Source organism: Phocoena sinus, chromosome 19 (assembly GCF_008692025.1).
Source record: "Phocoena sinus isolate mPhoSin1 chromosome 19, mPhoSin1.pri, whole genome shotgun sequence".
Taxonomy (NCBI): Eukaryota; Metazoa; Chordata; class Mammalia; order Artiodactyla; family Phocoenidae; genus Phocoena; species Phocoena sinus.
Window position 1 is genome coordinate 25,461,151 of NC_045781.1, and position 22,148 is coordinate 25,483,298.

Here is a 22,148-nt window from a genome sequence, read left to right on the forward strand (position 1 = left end):
CTTTTCCTTTAAAAACAGGGAGTGGATGTGCTTTCATGCTCACTTTATCTTATAAAAAGAAAACATTGATATCCTGATAGAGGGCACTGTGTTTTGATCACTCAGGAATTTTGATCACAGGAGAGTTGTATTTTATTAATTTAAGATGAGAAACCATAAGGCTGCGTATGTAGCATACAGCAATATTTACTAATTAATCATATTGAGTTTTGACCCAGATGTGGGAGAAACTAAAGTTTTCTCTGAGTTATTGATTTCAGAGGCATAAAGTTGCGTTAATATGTGAAAGCAAACTTGCAAAGTTTCTCTAGTTTCCAGCCTTTATTAGGTCATCATGTCACTCAGAAGTGTGCCAGGCATGCAGTAGTTACTCCAAAAATGGGATTCAGTTCCTTCAGGATTTTTGAAGCCCCTAGATATACATGGCACCATGCCAGTAAAATTATGCAGTCCACAGGGATAGAGCCCCTCAGAATTATTTTAAAATCTTTACTGGAAATTTATTTCCTAAATATACCAACATTTCTCACTTAGTTCTTTAAGCATTTTACAGGTAGCTAGTTAAATATAGACGAGATATAGGCAGTGATGTTTGTGTTTGGTGTGGGTAAAGAGATGACCCTGGCAGGCTTGAGATGGGTTCTCTTGTTCTTGCTGTTCCAGTACATTTTTGTTTTAATAGCCCTCCCTTTTTCCTTTATTCCTCTTTCCCCCTTCCAATATGGCAAATGCAAATCTACAGATAAGCTGTAGAACCATATTTTCCTAAATGGGAAGATGGTTCCATGGATTTTTAAAGTTTAGGGTAGTCTTGATTTAAGGATTTGTCACGTAAAACTGTAATATCTTGTCTCCAAATTAATGTGCTAGTTAGAAACCTAAAAGCCTAGTGATAAACAGGAATTTTAGAATCTTCTCCACTTTTTACCAAGTTCAGAAATCTCTTATAAGACCTTTGTTTGCTTCATGGTCATCTAGTTTTTTTTATTTATACTCGTAGTGACGGGGACCTTACTACCTTGCAAGGCAACCCCTTTCCATTTCCCGAAGCTATCATCGTTGGAAAGCACTCCTGTTTATCTGCAACCTGCCTGTGGTGGAACAGTGCAGAATATATATATTACACATCACAAAACCACTTCAAATGAGTATTTCTTTTCGTCATTAGATGGAAACTACCCAGTGCAAGGATCATGTGTGACTAGCCTTTTTCCTTGTAATGCCCTGAACATAGGCGCTCGGTAGTGTTCTTACTTAGTTTCATATGACTTGAAGATTAACTGGAAGACAGGCCAAATATTTTTTGCCTGTATTTGAATTAGAAAATGTGTAAGTGGGCCTTTGTAGAATAGATACCAGTCAAATTTAGGAGGTTTTTTCCATTGGTTAAAATGGAAGTATTCTACAGTGATATGCTTTCGAACCACAAATAAACTCTGATACATAGCAGATGATCCAGTTAGACAAGAAGTCCGTTTATTATTTTTTTATTTTTTTTTTAGTCCGTTTATTTTGTTGTTTATTTGTGGCCCTCATCCCTGCCAAAAGTGCAGAAGAGTGAAGCAAGCTGTAAACTCTGTAATGACTAGTCATTTTAGCTGTTGTCTTTAAGAAGCCAAAGGGGATAACCTTAGAGAATATATTAAAACCTGGGAAGCTTAAAAAAAATCAGAAGATCCTAGGGTACCTAGAAGCATACCAAGGAAGACTTGATTCCACCTGCAGAACTCCCTGGAGTTTTCAAATCCAGTTTTCTGTGGTATTGCACAGTGAACAGGCAGAACGTTGCTATAAATCATTCCTTACCAAATGGCCCAGGGTTTGAAACTAAGGGGCTGAAAAGGCTCCCTGTGGCCAACCCCTTGGTCGTGCCTGAGGACACCAAGGCCAGGAAGTGCCAGTTGCTTTTCAAAAAGAACATAGCTGCCCTCAGGCCGAGCCTGAGTCTGGAACTCAAGTGTTTTTGACTCTGTCTAAAAATAAAACATCAGAAGAGGCAGAAACTGTTGATTGCCTACTCAGCCACATTTTAAATGTTATAGCCAGCGGAGGTTGGGACTTAGACATTTTTCTTTCCTTTCTTTATAACCGTTTTGGATCTCCTGGTGTTTCTAGCTTCCTGTGAATCCCGTACGCGCTCTGGACCTGAATGGGCTTGCTGCTGCGGGCACACCCCTCCTTCTGGATTCTGTTGCTTCGAGGCTGCACTGCCTGCCACTGCCCCCCAGCATGCTCCCCTCTGGCACTTGACACCCGTTGCGATTTAACTAGTGCCCTTCTCCTGGCTTCCTGGTCCATCACAGCGGTGCTAGACTGAGACCCACGAGCACAACCTCACTCTGGCTTACCTCCAGCTACCTGGAGCCCGGCCTCCCACCTTGTCTGCGTCCAACACAAGTTCAGCAGACTTCCTCGCGTTTTATATTCAGTTTTCCCTCCTAGAGGTAGCTCTTCACAGTTGCGCCAGCTTGTTAAGGAATGCTATTTTCGTCTTCTTCTCTTCTGCAGTAGTAATTGACTACACCCAGCCCCCTTCGCCAGCCTAGTTTTTCCTTTCATCTTGTTCATTGATGCCCCCAGCCGCTCAGGCCTCAGCCCTTGCAGGTGTCCTCACTCCTGTCTTTCCATTGCTGGTCATGCCCTGCGGCCCAGCCATTGTGTCCGTGTGTGTGGCACTTCTGGAGCCCATTTCTTTCCTTCCACCATCCTCCAGGCCTTCAGCTAGTTAGTTCCTCTACAGTTGCAGTAGTTTATGAGCCATTCCTCCACCTCCAGTCTCGTCTCTTTCCCAATCCATTGTTTGCACCACTGCCAGATGAATCTTCTTAAAATGCTCCATTTTTTAAGTCAGTCTTTCCCGGGTCCCTCTCAGAAGCATTTAAATAGTCCCGTTACCACCGGGGAAGGTCTGAACTTCTTAGCTTTTCGTTCAAAGCCTGCTGTCATCAGGTGCTGCCTTCCTCTCAGCTGCTGTTCCTCCCTTTACTCCTCCCTCCGCCACAGGCTGTGCCCTTTGCTCGGTGCTCCCTGAGTGTGCCTCGTACCTCTCGGTCTCTGGAAGTCTTCTTAGCTCCTTCGTGGAGCCTTGTCTGCCAGCCATTCTTTTCAGGTCTTTGCTGATGTTCACTGGCTGACCTATTCATTTGACACTTAATTCACTAAGCAAACATTATGAAAGACACGCTGTTTTGCTCCTGTGAGGAATGGATTACAGAGGGGTTAGAGGGTCATCCGCACTGCCAGGAAGCTTGTCTTTGTCACCTAGATTCTGTATCTTCTTGTGTTCATACCTACTGGATCAGAAGTGTAAAGGCAGAGGCCAGGCCTTACACTTGAAATTTAAGAAATTTAAAAATCACCAGCACCCAGCAAATATTCTGCACAGGCAAATAAATACGTGCTGTGAGAGCTGCTAGTACACTTCTATTAAGGCTTCTCGGAATTTCTTGTTTTATTTATTTTGGCATTTTGATTAAATTTTGTACGTTCCCATTTTAGCATGAATTGTAACTTTAAAATTAAGGTGAGAAATCTATGAATGTAAAATCATCAGCTGAGTTATCTTATAGACTTAATTAGGTAAGATTATTTAAGCTAGTGATTTCTCATTAGTCTGGCCCCGCTCATATTAACTTTTCTGCTTTTTTTTTTCAGTCTGCATGAAGAAATAAGTGATTTTTATGAATACATGTCCCCAAGACCAGAGGAGGAGAAGATGCGGATGGAGGTGGTAAACAGGATCGAGAGTGTGATTAAGGAACTCTGGCCCAGTGCTGACGTGAGTACCTGTCTGGGTAGAAGGGTGCTTAGGTGGTAATATCCCTGTGTATGTGCATCTGTAGAGTTGTGATCTAATGAAATTTTAAAAGCAAAGAATTTTCTTCAGCTTTTAGAATTTTGGGCTTCCTAATTATTTGCGTTGAATTGGATGACTTACTTAAAACTGTTTCTTTGCAGTACTGAATAGCAGCTACTAACTGCAAACTATTTTTAGGAATCATTACTATAAAGAGAAGAAAGACAAATAAAGCCTCCTTGTAGTAGTGGGTTATTTGGATGTGATGTATCAAAACGCTGTTACTATTTTGTTCCAGCCTGTCAGTATGAACATTACATAATTGTGTACAGCTGAATGAAGATGTCAAGTAGGAATTTCTTACGTCATTTGAAATTCGTTTTCCTAGGCTAATGCAGGCGTGTGTTCTACTTTCCTGAAACTGCTGTTTTCTTCTCTTTTTCTAATCACTCCTTGCCTCCCAGTATAGCTCCCACCCAGTGAACAAAACTTTTGCCCAAGATTTCCTCTGCTTATTTGTGGTTCTTATTGTGGACGCTCACTTTTTAGGGCTCCTTTGAGGGTCTGTTGTACAATTTTGTGCATTCGAAGAAGTAACTTATTAGAATCCATTCCGTTGTACATTGTGTTGTATAGCTTTTCTTTAGACTCCGTCATGGGCTGGTAAAGGTGAAGCCAGGGAAGTTTTTCTGGTCCAGTTGGCAAAACAAAGAAGCCTCAAATAAGATACTGTAGGTACAGGGAAGAGGGGAGGACACTAATAATATTTTATCGAGCAACCACTGTATACCACGTTGTTCCTCCCATGCGATCTAGATTGACAGCTTTCAACCGTGGACAAGTTTCTCCCCCAGGAGGCATCTGGCAATGTCAGAGACACTTTTTATTATCGTGACTGGTGAGGTGCTCCTGGCATCTAGTGAGCAGAGGCCAGGGAGGTTGCTAAACATCACATGCTGCACAGGACAGCTCCTCAACACAAAGAATTATCTGCCCCGGATGCCAGCAGTGCTGCATTTGAGAAACCCTGATCTAAATCAGTCCTCCTCCTTCTGAGGTGGGGGATTTTATCCACAATTTTTTTTGCAGAGGAGGCGCACGAGGCTGTGATTAGGTTCCTGGGTCCATCTCACCTCAAAAGTTGAAGTTTTTTCATTGTTCATCCTTTATTGCAATTACTTGCAAGCACATATTTGCCTGAGTCTTCCACTGTCCTCTGTGGTTTGAGATAGGATATGTCCTGATTTTATGCCACAGCATGACGTTATAATGACAGTGCCTGGTGTTCTCTGTGGAGATGGCCTACAGGCTGGCACTTGTCCTGGAACTGAAGTAGTCTGACCCTAATGCAGTAATCTATGCGAAGATTCCTTTTGAGAGAACAGAAGTTAAGGATTTGTGATTATATCTCTAGATTATCAGGGAACATTAGTGACCTGAACATTACTTTTGAGAGGATTCTATTTAAGTCTACATATTTGATATTTGAACCTAATAAGTTTAAGCTATATTCCGAATGTCTGCCTGTAAGCCACGGGATCCCGCTCCATGAAAGCATGGTGTTAGAAAAAAAATGCTCTTGTAGTACTAAAAATTACCAGTAGAGGGTGGCAAAACCCTGCATTTCTCCATAGCTTGGTGGCTTTTCATCTGATATTTTAATATAACAATTTTTTCTCTTTTAGGTCCAGATATTTGGAAGTTTTAAAACTGGCCTGTATTTACCTACTAGGTTAGTACATTTATGGCACTTATAAGAGATTGTACATATTTTTAGAGTGTATGTGCTTTGACTGTTGAATGTGTAAGAGTTGAAACAAAGCAGGTTTATGAAACAAAAATTCACTTACCTGTATTTTATTTGAATTATATTGAAGTGGAATATCACTGCAGAGAACTGTTCAACCCTGTAACTTAACCCACTAACACAGATGTTAATGTCATATTGTGGTAAAACACCTGATTATGCTCTAGAACTTTGTATTCTCTGGAATGCCAGGTCTCTCGTTTTTTATTGAGAACTCATACTATTAGCTCCTGTTCCAGTGTTCTGATTCAGAAAATCAGGGTACAGACTCTTCTCTGAGGGAAGTCTTGGTCTTTTCAGGCCTCTTATTTGTTTCGGTCTTCTCAAATGAGGGCTGTCTTGGCCCATATATAGCTGGGGGTGGGGTGTGTGTGTTGGTGATTTTGGGGGTGAGTAAGACTTCCTTGAGGAGTGAGTACCCGTCCTCTAAGAATTGAAATGCTGTGGTCTTTACGAAGCAAAAACATTTATGATGTTTTTGTTTTTATTGTGGTAAGAGCACTCAACCTGAGATTCACCCTTTTAACAAACGTTCGAGCGCACTATAGGCATCCATCATGTTTTTCATTTGAGTTTGATTCAGTCTACTTTACCCAAACTTAAAATGTGTTAAAGTGGACGGATCCTAGCAATTTCCATTCTTCCCATTGCTGTCTTAGGCCTACAAAAGCCATAAAATATTCAACTTTGAGTCCATTCATATTTTTCCTTATTTAGGTTCTGAGCCTCAGCAAAACCTGAGTCACTCTTTCTAATAATTTAATTAAATTTTATGAACAGTACTACATTTACCTAGTTCAGATTTGAAAAGAGCACACACATAATTACAATGAAAAGTCTGGATCCCACCTCTCTCCCCCAGTTTCTCTCCTTGGAGGAGCTGCTATTACCAGTTCTTTGCATAGCCTTCCAGAGATATTCTATGCATACAAAAGGAAATGTGTGTTTCTTCCTTTTGTACACAAATGGTAGCATACTAGATACACTGCCTGCATCTTGCTTTTTATACTTAATAATGTAAGTCACAATCAGCTAACCTCATTCACTTGGAAAGTCTTAAGTTTTTTAGTACCAGAAGCCTTTATGAACAGGAAACGTTAACTGGTGTTTTTGAGGTGTTACTTCTTTTAAAATCACCCCGGGAAATGACCAGGAGAAGGAGGAGGTTGTTAAAACCACCAGTTTCCACTTCCTCTCTAAAAACAGTCCTCACCGACACATTTAGTCTTCATTGGGCAGGGTGAGAAATAGAGTTCCATTGTACTAACCTGCTGTCTGTAGCTTGAATGAGTTAAATTAAGTACAGTTTCTCACTTCTTGAAACAACTCTTGTGTGTGCTCTGTGTTCAGTGACATCGACCTTGTGGTGTTTGGGAAGTGGGAGAACCTACCCCTCTGGACCCTGGAAGAAGCTCTTCGGAAGCATAAGGTTGCAGATGAGGACTCAGTGAAAGTTCTAGACAAAGCAACTGTAAGTTCTTCAACATTGCCTCTTAAACCCTCGAGGTTACTTATGCATGAAACTTGTAAAATTAAAATTTAATTTGGGTGAGCACCGTCGGATTGTGAGTGAGTTATTCCTTCCTTTTGTTCATGATCACAGTGCTTATACATAAAAAGTTGTGTTTGTGAGACAAATGAATTATTCTGGTTGTACGTTTCTTTAAAAAATATTATTCAATTTATCATGCATAATACTGTAGAGATTTTTTAATATAAAAAACATAAGTAAAAATGTGGATATCTGATACAGTTTATAGTTGCACAGCTGTTGCTTTTCTATCATACTTTGTATCCTTGAAGAATTGTATTAATTGAAATTTTGTAAATCAAGTCATATTTTAACTAACGGAATGGACGTTAAAGAATTTTCACAGAAGCTCATTTTAGAAATAAATATGTCTATTTTAGAAGTTTGGATTTTTGCATATTAGGTTTTATTAGAGCAAAACAACTTGTATTGTTTTTTATTAAAAGCTGTTAATTTGGAAATCCAGTTCTGTACACAAAGTTTGCTGGCCTGTGTTTTCTAATACATGGTAGAAATAGAGCTTTTTTTTTTTTTTTTTTAAAGAATTCCTGATATCGCATATAAATCATCCTATCATTTTTCGTTTGAGAATCATTCTTACATTTTAAGTTCTCTTGTTAGGTTGTTTTTTGGGCTGTTTGCAAAACTGACCAAAAAGGCCAGCGACTTACTGTGTGTGACTTAAGAATCTAGCAGTTTTCTTATTGGAAACGGTTCGGTGCTGTTGGGCTGACGTTCATAATTCTTGATTTTCTTGAGTTGGAAACTGTTCTCCAAAGTATATTAATGTTGAGAAAGTTTTTGTTACCTGATTTCAAAACTCTCAGTTAGTAGAAACTACAAATATATTGCATGAGGTTAATGCTAAATGTGTAATGTAAACTATCTAGAAGGCCAAGTCAACTGTGGTACGGAGTGTTCAGAATACTCAGTGTTTTTACGTCCTCATGAGGAGGTGAAGACCTCAAGTCTGATAACCTTCCATCCCCTGATTTTGTCATTTAATTTGGTTAAAGTATTTAAATTTTACCTGTCTTCTCTTTCTAGGTACCTATTATTAAATTAACAGATTCTTTTACCGAAGTGAAAGTTGATATCAGCTTTAATGTACAGAATGGTGTGAGAGCAGCTGACCTCATCAAAGATTTTACCAAGGTCAGAGAATTTATAGTGTTTATTCAGTGAAAGTGTTAGAAATGGAGTTGTGTTTTGAGATTCTGTTGTGGTGGTGTTCTGATATACTTGGCTAAACTATTTTTATATGTGTATCGCTGACAAATGCTTCTTTTCTGTGCAGTGGTTTTACTTTCCTTGAATCTGCTTGTAATAATCAGTAATTTATAATGTGACCTCAAGTAAGAATTAAGGGTTGAGGAAGCTTTTGAAGAACTTCTCTCCAAGAGTTCAGATTAAGACCCTCTCTAGGGAGCCTTTTCTAGATTTTAATCCCCAAGTCACCTGTAAGATAGGTCCTGCAGGTTTCCTTATCTTATCTTGAAGTGGTTTAAGTCTGCTTCTGCTTATTCTGTTTTCTTCCCAGGTAGTGCAGAATTTGTCAGCATCATCTTCAGAACATTTCACATGCTTAAACCCATCAGCTTTTTTCTCCCAAAACTAAAACTGTGAACTGCTTTGGCTTATGTAGAATATCATTTCTCTCCATTCACAATGTTTTTCTTTTAATAATTTTATTTCTTTTATTCATTTATTTAATTTTTGGCTGCATTGGGTCTTCTCTGCTGCACGCGGTTTTCTCTAGCTGCTGAGAGCGGGGGCTACTCTTCGTTGCAGTACGCGGGCTTCTCACTGCAGTGGCTTCTCTTGTTGCGGAGTGCAGGCCCTAGAGCACGCGGGCTTCAGTAGTGGTGTCACATGGGCTCAGTAGTGGCAGCACGCGGGCTCTAGAGCACAGGCTCAGTAGTTGTGGCGCACGGGCTTAGTTGCTCTGTGGCATGTGGGATCTTCCCGGACCAGGGCTCAAACCCGTGTCCCCTGCATTGGCAGGCGGATTCTTAACCACTGTGCCACGAGGGAAGCCCCCACGATGTTTTCGTTTTTTAGCAGCTCTTCAGGTTCACCTTTTTCTTTTTATGTCAGAAAAAATTTTAACTCTCCTGTGGTAAACATTATGTTCTTATATAAATGAGCGGAGTATAGAAAAGCAGAAAAAGAAAAGAAATATTATCTGTAATCCCACTCTTTTGGAGGTATTGGGTGTGTATAAAGTTTCTTTTCACCAGAAAGAAACTTTTTAAAAAATTGAGAATAATACGTATGATAAAAAATCTTACCAGTATAAAAGGGTAGTGAAAAGTGAGTCACCCTTACACCTTATATGCTTAGACCAGCTTCATAGGATGTGCCTTCATCAGCTTTTTTTCTTTGCTTTTTATCCTCTTCTTGAAATTTTTAACGAAAGGAATATAGCACGCTATATACAAGATGTCTAATACTTTTTTTCTAACTTAATATTTTGGTGGGTTTTTCTGTATCAGCACATTCAGGGTTCCTTCATTCTTTTCACTGACTACATGGTTGTCCCTTGTCAGGATTATTGTGCTTTGTGTAGCACTTCCGTGGTGTTGCTTCCAGTGGTTTTATCTGTTACAGAAAGTGCTTGGTGGACATCCTTCCATGCCTACATCTTTCTTTACACTAATAAATTGTAGGAAGATTCCCGGAAGTGGAATTTCTGGGTCAGAGGATATATGCAGAAAAAATTCTGTTGGAAATTTGCCTAGTTGTTCTTTAAAGAGACTATATTTCTGAGTTCAACTGTAGTGTTTAAAAATGATTATTTCTCCATATTTTTGTTGTTTCTCATGCTTGCTTACTTTGACATGATTTGCAAAAGTTTAAACATTTTTCTTTCTTATGGAAGCAGTTTGTTTTCATTGTAAGTGTCAAGAAAAGAGTGGAAATCACTAGTAATTCTACCACCCCTAGGTAATGGCTGTTGACTTCTTTCTCGATGTTTGTGCTTGCTTTGTTCCCCTCGGCGTCCCTAGCCTAGGGCCTGGCTTGTGGAGAGAACTTAATGAGTGTGTGCCCGAGTGAAAGACAGACTCACACTGTCCATATTTGCCAGCATGGATGTTCTCACCCTTCTTTGTAAAGCACAGAAGGTGGGTCTGTGTGTTCACCTGCCCGCATGGAGAACAGCAGGCAGGATGGCTCCTGCTTCTGGGCTCTGCAGAATCATCTGAAGGACCCTGGTCTGCCTATGGAGTGCCACCTACAAGAAGTGATTCTTTAAAATCCCACTGATTTAGTGCTCTAAGAGGTGGGAATTCCCTGGCGGTCCTGTGGTTAGGACTCTGCACTTTCACTACATGGGGCCTGGATTCGATCCCTGGTCGGGGAACTAAGATCCTGCAAGCTGGGAGGTGTGGCCAAAAAAAAGAATTGAGACATTGTCCTGTACTGTTTCTGTTACCTATTTACAATTGAATATTATTCGGTAATGGTCATAAATGAGTGTCACAAAATATGTATTGCTAGCGTTTCTGTCCTGTAGTGAGTGCTTGGGTGCTGTCATTTACGTCTACATGTTTTAGATTTTAGATGTGAGGAGACAATCCTTAATTGCTTTTAGCTTACTTTTTTATAGCTTGTTTTTAAGATAGAAAATTAAGTATGTTACATATGTCCACCAAAGTTTGTAATGTAAGGACCAGTTTATACTTAGAGACCACATATGCTGTTAATGCTTAGAGCTATTATTGATGTAGGAATTCACTGAAAATACAATTTTCTTTTCCAGAAATATCCTGTATTACCATACTTGGTTTTAGTACTGAAACAGTTCTTATTACAGAGGGACCTTAATGAAGTATTTACAGGTGGAATTGGTTCTTATAGTCTCTTTTTAATGGCAGTGAGTTTCCTTCAGGTAAGTTATACCATACTAGTGTACACTAAACATTTTTTAAAATAAATCAGTTGGGAATCATTTTGGAAAAAATTTAAATCAAGCTCTAATTAGAGTGTTTCCCTTGATTACTTACGACTTCTCCCTTTAAACTAGGTACCTTTTTATAATTTAGCAAATAAGTACTTTAAAATCCCTAGGGAAGAATTTTTTTTTATTTTTAATCCCGTGTGCTCTAGTATTTTTGAGACTTTTCACTGCAAATTTTAGCATGCAAAAGTATGGTGTGGTTTCCATAGGTGTAAATAGTAACACAAATGCCAAAATTAAGAATGCCTTCTAAGCAACTACTCTTGTAAGTTTAGCTGGAATTGAGATTTGCTGTCTGGTTAAGATGAGTTGGAAGTCTTACTCTCGTCAGTGAGCGTATTTATGTGGTGCAGTGTTGCCAACTGCGTGACTCGCTGGTGAGTCAGAATGACTTCCCTGATGCTGGGCCAAGCCCGCGCTCTCAGCATCCTGGGGCAGCTGTAAAATTCAGCCTCATAAATTGTCCCCCCCCACCACAGGTCCCCCCGCCCATGGGGCTTTAATTTAGGTTGTCTATAACAGAAGTACTATTAGGATTAGCCTGCTCCAACTCCATGATCTATTGGCTGCTATGCTAAAGCAAAATTATAATAATACTGTTTATAGAAGTTAGAATGTAATTTATTATCCTCACCTTGAATTTAGAGAAAGTCCAATATAATTCTTTTTCTTCTCATTTTAGTTACATCCCAGGGAAGATGCTTGCATCCCCAATACAAACTATGGTGTTCTCTTAATAGAATTTTTTGAATTATATGGACGACACTTCAATTATTTAAAGACTGGCATCCGGATAAAGGATGGTGGTTCCTATGTGGCCAAAGATGAAGTACAGAAAAATATGCTAGATGGCTACAGGCCATCCATGCTTTATATTGAAGATCCTTTACAACCAGGTATTGAATTTAGGTAAATTTACGGACATTCAAAGAAAAAGGCATTGGGAATTCCCTGGCAGTCCAGTGGTTAGGACTCACTCCACGCTTTCACTGCTGAGGGCCTGGGTTCAATCCCTAGTCGGGGGAACTGAGATCCCGCAGGCCTCTCAGTGCAGCAAAAAAAAGAAAAAGAAAGAAAAGGGCATTGTCAGTCATCATATTGTACTTTAAACTCTCTTCAGATGAAAAATTAAGCATTAACTTGTAATTGTAGTCGTTTTTTTTTCCTCAAAATATATATATATATATTTTGCGGTACGCGGGCCTCTCACTGTTGTGGTCTCTCCCGTTGCGGAGCACAGGCTCCGCAGGCTTAGCGGCCATGGCTCACGGACCCAGCCGCTCCGCGGTATGTGGGATCTTCCCGGGCCGGGGCATGAACCTGTGTCCCCTGCATTGGCAGGTGGACTCTCAACCACTGCACCACCAGGGAAGCCCCCAAAATATTTTATAAGCAAACACATGAACATAAACACACACACACAACAGGAAAACACATTGCGTACTTCCAAATGAGTTGAGTTGGGAGTGGAATCCATTCGACTCTTAAAGGCAAAGGAGAATGGGTATTAACTATACGGGTGGGTTTGTGCATCTCCAGTTTGGTGCCATTTTTCTTCTTTCTTGCGTCCTCACTGCTCCTGATTCTAACCAATTGTCAAACGGCGCTTTAAGTGAGGATTTTGAGGTCATTAGAGGGAGTGAGCTCGCTCATATGTCTCAGAATTCATGAGGGAAAGGGTACCAAGAGATAGTTTAGTTTCCCTTTGGACCCCTTCTTTTTAATTTTGCATAGTCTCCCTGTGCTTTTTCCGGCTTTATGTTGGCTTAAAAGTGAGCAGAAAATGAATTCCTCCTGTGCTTTCATGATGCTGTGTTTGCTTGCTTGTATCCTAGTTTTTCTGGGCAATATTTTTTCCTGATATAATTGTAAAATATTTAGATTCCGTGTTATCAGACTTCAATGGAAATGCTTTTAGTCATTTGCTTTTAATGCATTGGCCTTGAAAATGAGTAAGGAAAGGGAGTTAAGAGATAGAGTAGTTACCTAGGAGCCCTTTTCTGGCTTGATGAGCCATCTTATAAACATTAATAGTTCTGTGTGGTGACTCCCCCGGCGGTCCAGTGGTTAAGACTCTGCACTTGCAATGTAGGGGGCTCAGGTTCGATCCCTGGTCGGGGAACTGGGATTTCCATATGCCGTGCAGTGCGGCCAATAAAAAAAAAAGTTCTGTGTTTATTCATTGAGGAAATGTTTACTGGGAGCCTACCCTACCTAAAGGACACTAAGGTTTTTTTCAGCAAGATGGTCCTTGCTTTTTAGGAGCTCATAATTTAGTGAAGGAGATGTCTGTATACCTACCAAGCAAAAAATAAGTATTTATAATTTAGCTTGGTTTCCCTCTTAGGGAAAACCAGGCCGTTACTTCTTTTACTTGCATGACTGTGTATGGGATAGTCCTGTTGGGCCAGAAGACATTTAGGCAATTTATATGACATAAGAACATATTTATGCGTGATGCACGTGTTTATAGAGTCTGGGGAGCTGTGGGACCGACTGGCAGCTCAGATTCTGAGTGCCACTCTTAGCAGGACAGTGAGTGCCCTTCCTCTCCCAAAAGAGGGCTCACAAACATCTAGTTCATTTTAAGCCACGGTAAGTTTTAATATCTTATGTATATATTTCTTTTAAAGGTAATGATGTTGGAAGGAGTTCATATGGGGCCATGCAAGTGAAACAGGCCTTTGATTATGCCTACGTTGTTCTGAGTCATGCTGTATCGCCAATAGCAAAGTACTATCCCAACAACGAAACGGAGAGGTAAAAGTTTAACTAAAATCAGCCCATTGGGTCAAAATTGGTTGTGGCTTCTTATCTTCAAATTAATGTACCTCCCCTCTTTTTTTTTTTAAACACTTGCAGCATATTAGGTAGAATAATTAGAGTAACAGATGAAGTTGCCACATATAGAGACTGGATATCAAAGCAGTGGGGCTTGCAGAATAGGCCTGAGCCTTCATGCAATGGTAAGAGTTTTTCATCGATTGAGTATTAGAGGCTTTTCTGTGTTGTGTGTGCTTAATGGGAAGAAACGTTTTCCAATCTTTTGCCACTCTTTCAGGAAATGGTGTTACCTTGATAGTAGATACTCAGCAGTTAGATAAATGTAATAATAATCTATCTGAAGAAAATGAAGCCCTTGGAAAATGTAGAAGTAAAACTTCGGAATCTGTTAGTAAACACTCTTCAAACTCTTCATCAGGTCCAGTGTCTTCCTCTTCCGCTACACAGTCCAGCTCTAGTGACGTCGTAAGTATGAAGACATTGTTTTCTAAACCTAGACCCTTAGGAGTTCTGTTGGGGGTAACTCTATCTAGAGAGCCAAGGCTAGCTCATTTTCTTGTTTGTTCCTGGGAAATTTTAATAACTTTATGATTGTACTTTTTTTTTTTTTTTTTTTTCTTGCGGTACGCGGGCCTCTCACCGTTGTCCCCTCTCCCGTTGCGGAGCACAGGCTCCGGACGCGCAGGCTCAGCGGCCATGGCTCACGGGCCTAGCCGCTCCGTGGCATGTGGGATCCTCCTGGACTGGGGCACGAACCCGTGTCCCCTGCACCGGCAGGCAGACTCTCAACCACTGCGCCACCGGGGAAGCCCTATGATTATACTTTCTCTCAACATTGTGTTCAAATTTTCAAGCATACAGCCAAAAGTGAAAGGATTTTAGCGAACATCCATATACGCCACCACTAGATTCTACCATTAACATTTTACTGGTTTATCACAGAGCTGGCCATTCATTCACCAGTTCATCTTATTCTTTGATACATTTCAAAGTACTGCAGACATTAGCACACTTCCCGCAAAGTACTGTTGTGTGCTTGTCATTAACCACAGTTCAGTGTTTGTCCAGTTTTCTCTTTAGATATAAAATGAACGTATAAGGAAATCTTAATTATACATTTACTAAATTTTAACAAATGCATACACATGTGTAACCCCAAATCCTAGCAAGATACAGACTATTACCATCACCCCAAAGAGTTCCCTCATGATGTTTGCAAGTAAATTCCCAATCTTACCCTCAGAGGTAACCACCACTACGATTTTCTAATACCATAGACTAGTTTTGTCTGTTTCAAAATTTTATATAAATGGGATATATACTCTCTTGTTCACCATTTAGAAATGTACAGCTTAAGTGGTTTTCTTTTAGCATATTTATGATATTGTGCAGCTATACCACTATCTAATTCCAGGACATTTCCATCACCCCAAAAACAAACCTATTAGCAGTCCCTAATTTCTTCTCCCCCCCCACCGTGCCCTGGAAATCCCTAATCTACTTTGTCTTTTTTTTTTTTTTTTTTTTTTTTTTTTGGCGTTATGCGGGCCTCTCACTGTTGTGGCCTCTCCCGTTGGGGAGCACAGGCTCCGGACACGCAGGCTCAGCGGCCATGGCTCACAGGCCCAGCCACTCCGCGGCATGTGGGATCCTCCCGGACCGGGGCACGAACCCACGTCCCCTGCATCGGCAGGCAGACTCTCAACCCCTGCGCCACCAGGGAAGCCCTACTTTCTGTCTTATCCTGAGTTTACTTAAGATCAAGATCTATTAATAAAATGGGCTTTATTGGCTTCATTAAGTGTATAACATAAAATAATCTAAATATGGAAGAGGAGGGCTTCTCTGGTGGCGCAGTGGTTGAGAGTCCGCCTGCCGATGCAGGGGATGCGGGTTCGTGCCCCGGTCCCGGAAGATCCCACATGTCGCGGAGCGGTTGGGCCCGTGAGCCATGGCCGCTGAGCCTGCACGTCCGGAGCCTGTGCTCCACAACGGGAGAGGCCACAACGCTCTGAGAGGCCCGCGTACTGCAAAAAAAAAAAAAAAAATTGTAAATATGGAAGAGGCGTAGTTTTTCATTGTCGACGATGACTGTTTATCGTAATGAAGTCGTAAACGCTCACATGCAGGATCTACCTGTGGGCAGTTGTGGTTCCTAGAGCAGAGCTGTGGAGGACAGAATGCTGAGCTAGATGTCACAGACACAGAGGGGCAAAAGCAGATAAAGCCTCGAGAGGGCGCCTTAGGGACTGAGAGTATGTGTCTCTGAAATGCTGGGCAGAGTGTGAGGGGAAAGGTAGAGCTGAGGAAAGAGTAGCAGTCATGGGCCCAGCAGCCCAGAAACAGGTGGGCTCAGACTGGTGTCTCTGGGAAGTCTGATCCACTCGGTGTGTTCGGTGCAGGGAGCACTGATTTGTCATCGCAGACTCTGAGAGACTGAGCTTTGTAAAGTGACTGTTTTGTATTTGGTTGAAGACATGGAATCAGGGACCGGGACCTAGGTCCTCACTCCTTACCATTGCTCTTTCCACTATACCATGGTTCATTTTCTGTAAATAAAAATGCAAATAAACTTGGACCTCTCTGAGCTCCTTCAAGGCCGATTAACAAGGTCAGGCGTGGGCAGTGGATTTAACAGTGAACAGAAACCCTCTGATAGAATAAGCCACTTTAAATGTTTGGAAGAAAACTTAAGCAGTTAATTTTATAAATTCCTCAGTGTGCTTCCTTTAACTCCCAAGTATTTATTAGACTTAGTCCAGAGAGTGCTTAGCTGAAGTTCTTTTCCTTTCTTAATATTGAATGTCTAAATCATTGCCGTGTCACATTATAATTCATGTGACTTGTGCTAGGATTCCGACGCGACACCGTGCAAAACCCCGAAACAGCTGCTCTGCCGCCCGTCCGCTGGGAACCGGGTAGGGTCGCAGGATGTGTCCTTGGAGTCCTCTCAGGCAGGCGGGAAAATGCAGAGCACCCAGACCACTAACATATCCAACAGCACCAACAAATCCCAGGTGTGTGGAATTTGTGTTTTTGATTGTTACTATTCCGTATAGAATATTTAGAGTTTTGTACGTGCATATACATATATATGTATTCATACACATTATGGGTTTAAAGAAAGCTCTAGGTTAAAAAGCAAACATATTTTGTTCTAAGAGGTGCCAAAGCGTGACAGTGCTTCTAGTAACAGGATGTCCTGAGGATCTTTGTGAGACACCATTGTAACATAAACCTTTGTGGGAATCTAGCACCTGGTCCTTATAAGATGTCCCGGCCAACCCACCTGATTACAGATTCAGCATAAAAAAAATTGCTTCAAGTTATAAAAAGTTTCAGCTGTACTTGAAGTAAACTCACGTGAAGTTTTTGCGTGACCTCATTGCAGTGTTGCGCACATCTGGGAATAATGTATCCTTTTCTATTTTAAAGTTCAATACCTGGTTGCCTGTGTTGAAATGATCGACAGCAGTCAGCCGTGGCCAGCTGATTAGCTTTAGCTTTGACTTAAAAAGGCCACAGAGACACTCTGTTGGAAGTTTTTCAGTTGCCTGAAATTTTATTCTTTGTGAGTAATGAATCAAAATGAGGGGAAGAAGTCATTTCGTACTAGACTCTGGCCTAAGGCCATCACACCCTCTCCCAGTACATCAGGGACCCTGGGGAAGGCCCCTTGGCAGTACAGATTGACTGTTAATGTCAGTCACCTCGTGTGTGACTTGACTCACAGAATCCACTTTACTGTAGTCATGTGCACCAAACACAGACTCGTTTAGAAATGGCAATTAAAGTGACACGTGATAGCAGGAAAGGAGTGGCCAGCTGTGATGACCCCTGACCTGGCAACACACCTGCATGTCTGACAGCTTCTTCCAGTAATGCCATTGGTTACGTGGTGTATCGGTCGATAGGCTCCTTAAGAAAAGCCTTACATTGCATATACTCTGTTAAGAAGACAGGGCTTCTTCTTAACAGAAGAAGTGGTCTATGGTTTTTGATATTTAAAAGTTTTAGAGCCCAAGAGAGTTAACCCCTGTAGCATCGTTTTCTGCCTGCTAGATAAGTCAGCGTGTTCCTAGTTATGAAAGCTCCCCGAGGTAGGTCTTAGCCAGTGCTCTGTTGAATCTGCAATACTGATGTCTTTTTGACCGCTTTCCTTCTCTGCAGCATGGATCAGCAAGGCTCTTTCGTTCTTCCAGCAAAGGCTTCCAAGGTACAACCCAAACAAGCCATGGTTCCTTGATGACAAACAAACAACATCAAGGCAAATCAAATAATCAGTATTACCATGGCAAAAAGAGGAAACACAAGAGGGACGCCCCCCTCTCAGACCTTTGTAGATAGTCGGCGTTGTACGATGGACTGTCTTCTGTGTGCAATGATCTCATGCTCAGGACAGTTGGATAGGGACTCCTGGGAAACATTCGGGAGCCTTACACTGTTCAGACGTTGATTTAGCAACTGCGTTTTTTCCCAGCTCGCCACGGAACGGATCATGAAGACTGACAACTGCAAAAACGAAAAGCACGCAAAAAAGGGGGAAAAAAAAGGCTGCTCATTTGATAAGTCATATGCTATAACAGGGTCATTTTAAGATTTAAAGCTTGAATGTAAAATAAATCTATTTCTCATTGGCTTTATGCAGAGTTATAGGGAATAGTATTCAGTGTGGGTAGGGTGATAGAAACAAGAAACCATTTCAGAGGATAGGGTGGGGAAGGAAAACACAGGTATCTTATAGGAAGTCCAGATTTCAAAGGGGAAAGTGATCTGTGCATGTTTTTTTTTTTTTAATATTTTTGCATATATTTACCATTTTATTGTGTGTATATATAGATGACCATATAGGAAATTGATATTTGTAATAGTGGATTTGTTAATACTTTTTACATAACATTACTGTTTAAATTGTAAACAGATTTTTCTCAGGATTAGTTTGAAAAATAATCTGAATTGTCATCTTAACATCCATCTATAGGGAAGTGATTAGTTCTATTACTCAATTTGTTTCCTCAACATTGAAATGACTTAATAGAACCCTTGTGACCTGCTGCAAAAATTTTCCTCTCTAAAGAAAAGGTTATGGTGGCAAATGACGTTTACTTTATTTTGTAAAAAAAAAAAAGAAAAAAAAAAAATACGTACTATGTACTTTTGTGTAAACACTGAAAAATCTCTAGTCATCTCTAAGAATTGACTTGCAACTGTTTTCTATAGTGCTGTCGTCTTGGGCAATGGGCAATTACGTGACTTTGTGTTTGTTTCCTTTGCAGTCTTTTTTTTTTTTTTTTTTTTTTTCTTCCTAATAGGAAAAAAAAAAAAAGGCCACCCACGTCTGGTCCCATTCCTGTTGCAAGGAGACCTCGAGTCCCACAGGCGTTGCATGCTGGCTCCTCTAACCCCGTGTGCCGCGTGTGCTTGTTTTTCTCATCTCTTATTCTTTTTTAAATTCATGCTTAACTACTGTGGGAGAGAGTAACTGTAAACAGCTTTAATTAAATCATACTGATAAAAAACTATTTTCTTATACTCCACTTTATGCTTTTGGTATTGTTGATCTTTAAAAATTAAATGGTCTTTGATAATGGATCTATTTTGTATTGCCTTATTAAGACCAAATACTTCTTGTCATCCCATTCTTTATCCTCTCCTTTCATGGAATTGTTATCTTTAATTAAAACTTTTTTAAACATTGGCTTGTTTCAGTCATACTGTAAATTTTGGTTATGGTCAGTTTTGAGTGCAAATGAGATGTATAATTCTGTTATTCATCACGCGTTGAGTTTGAAGCTCGGTTGGAAGTATTTAATAGAATGTAAGTGATATTTCTGAAAATGCTTTCTTTGAAGGTGAACACTCTTTGTGTTCAGCATCACTATGTCTGGCTCTGGTAATTACAGCCATTTCTGAGATGAGATTCTTTTATAAATATATACATATAAAGTACTATTGGCTTTTAGGAATTTCTTTTATATATGTTTATGAAATACTGAAGACCAATCAGACCATTGATGGACATTTAGTGTAACTTTTGATAAAGAAAATAATGCTAAAATAAGACCAAAACTGATGTCATCACTGAAATTAACAGTTTTCAATGAGTTCGTATTTTAATTCACAACAAAAACGTGTGTTCCAAAACTGGAGGTTCATAATACTTGTGTAAACCGTGGAAGATTTTAAATGTGATGTTATTTTGACAATGTTTTAAATTTTAGAGTCACATTTTATTCTGGTCAGAATTTTTATCAAGATGTTGAGCTTCTGTTTTTTGAAACTAGTTTGTCATAACGTTGTGCATAATCACAGTATTTATTTTCTAGGACTATCGTGAATGTGTAGACTTATGTTTACTGCTAAGGGAACAATTATTTATAAAATAATATTAAATCCAGTATTAGCTGCCTATTTCAGACACTTAATACTTGCAGAGATCCATGTTACATTTACCACACTGAAGTTTTTTTTTTTTAAAGAATCACCCTCATTGTTGAAAGTAAATGTACTCTTAGGGTGCAGATATTAGTGTTTCAATAAGCATGTGATTATATTAAGGTGGTGGTAGCGGGAAGATAATCTTGATTCCATTGGGAATCTTAGGTTTTCGTAAATTTATTGGGAAAATAGTTTTTCCTGTACTGCTGACGTTTCTTTTTGGTAAACAGTATCTTTCTAAAAGAAAAGCATGAAGGAGAAATTGAGGTGTGTACATTTCCTCAAATGACCAGCATTGTATTCGTGAATACTGTGTATCTTGCAATGAACGGTGTGGAAGCTGTTCATTTTTCAACCTGAAGTAAAATACTTTCAAGAACTTTTAGTTTGCCTGCTCATTTGTTTTTGTACATTTCATCTCTGTATTTGACTCCTGTCTTTTTTCTTTTCTGAGTTTAAATAGTTCCTATAAAGATTTTGTGAATATGTCAGAAACATGCCATTTAAATATTATAGTCCATCCATATCCATGAGTCATAACCTTCCTTTGCTAGTACTTGTAGAATGGGGTTTTTACAAATCCGGCCTCACTGTGGTGACATTTCTCTGGCAGTGGCGTACGTGTACCTGGCTGGTGTGGAAGCTCCTTAAAAAGTCATAATAAACTTTTCAAAATACTGGTTTTTAGAGATGCTGATGGGTCAAAGAGGTGTCAGCACAAAACCTGAGTGGTTGTGCTTTGATGATAAAGGTAAATGCATTTTTTCCTCCATTTTTAAGGTGTCCGTGAAGGTGCCCAGTTTTTAGTGTCTTTCATTTGTTCGGAGATGTTGCACGTGGCTTGCAAATCTAGCTTTGATCTGTGGGATCCACTGGTTTTACGTGTAGTCGCCCTCCAGTCTTCACCAGTTGATCATATTATATTTTTGTCCTGTTTTGAGTGTTTTACATTTCCTTGCATTTTGAACCTCTCATTAATATTTAGGTTTAATATTTAGGTCATTTGCTTTGCCTCCAGACATTCCTGGATACAGTCTTCACAGAGCAAAACACGTGCGGCAGGGAGAGCATTTTTAATAGCCTTTTTTCCTCTGGAGTCTTAAATCTCCTTGTGTTTTCTTTTCATTGCCTTAAGCTATGGCCTAGTGTTTGGGGGTTCTGAACTGTAGGTGGGTCACGAGAGAGTATGGCTGCTCTGAGCTGCAGGACCCTATGGCTGTGACGTGTATCCATTGCAAAGACCTCCCCGATGACTAGGACGTAGGTTTTTAAGTTGCTCTGTAGAAATCCCTAGGAATCACCATGGGTATTATTGATAAGTTTTGCTGCTATTTTTATTGTTCATGACGTATCTTCTCAACTTTAATATCCATCTAGAGTTTGAAACCAATCAGTTCCCTCAGTTATCAGACGCTGTTGATTTCTTAGTGTTTCAGTCACTAACTTGGAATGTTGTTAGGAAGTTGGTTGCTTCTCAATTAACTTTTCAGGCATTAAATGGTAAAGTATAAAAATTATTCCCAATTTTGCTGTGATAAATATTAAAATGTCAGAATTAATAATCAGAAGAGTTTATGCTTATCCATCAGTTCTTACTCTCATTAAGCTGTTTGAATTAGTGGAAAGCAACATTCTCGTAAAGTATTTTGTGAGCGGAGTATTCAATAAATGACTCTATTAAACCTGAGTAGGAAAGTTATAGTTAACAGTTGCTCTTTATCCTAATTTTCATCAGTGACATCTAGTGAAATGTGTAGAGAGAGGATGATGTAGCATTGAAGTGGGATCAAAGGTACGTGTAAGTAATTCTTTGGAAGTGGTGTCTTTACCT

The 22,148-nt window shown here is 40.0% G+C and overlaps 1 protein-coding gene across 2 annotated transcripts in view; it reads left to right on the forward strand.

The window, feature by feature from the left end:
• The window catches only part of TENT4B (terminal nucleotidyltransferase 4B), a 62,794-nt gene extending 42,092 nt beyond the window's left edge, over positions 1-20,702 (forward strand). Inside the window, exons 2-12 of one of the 2 annotated variants that reach the window (XM_032613949.1) lie at positions 3,654-3,778; positions 5,482-5,528; positions 6,954-7,074; positions 8,182-8,289; positions 10,898-11,026; positions 11,778-11,991; positions 13,729-13,855; positions 13,958-14,061; positions 14,157-14,344; positions 16,732-16,896; positions 18,050-20,702. In XM_032613949.1, the coding sequence (XP_032469840.1) occupies positions 3,654-3,778; positions 5,482-5,528; positions 6,954-7,074; positions 8,182-8,289; positions 10,898-11,026; positions 11,778-11,991; positions 13,729-13,855; positions 13,958-14,061; positions 14,157-14,344; positions 16,732-16,896; positions 18,050-18,226 (1,505 nt within the window). In that variant the 3' untranslated portion in view covers positions 18,227-20,702. The remainder of the gene's footprint in view (positions 1-3,653; positions 3,779-5,481; positions 5,529-6,953; positions 7,075-8,181; positions 8,290-10,897; positions 11,027-11,777; positions 11,992-13,728; positions 13,856-13,957; positions 14,062-14,156; positions 14,345-16,731; positions 16,897-18,049) is intronic. The other variant, XM_032613950.1, reaches the window with a different exon arrangement.
• Positions 20,703-22,148: the final 1,446 nt, after the last annotated feature.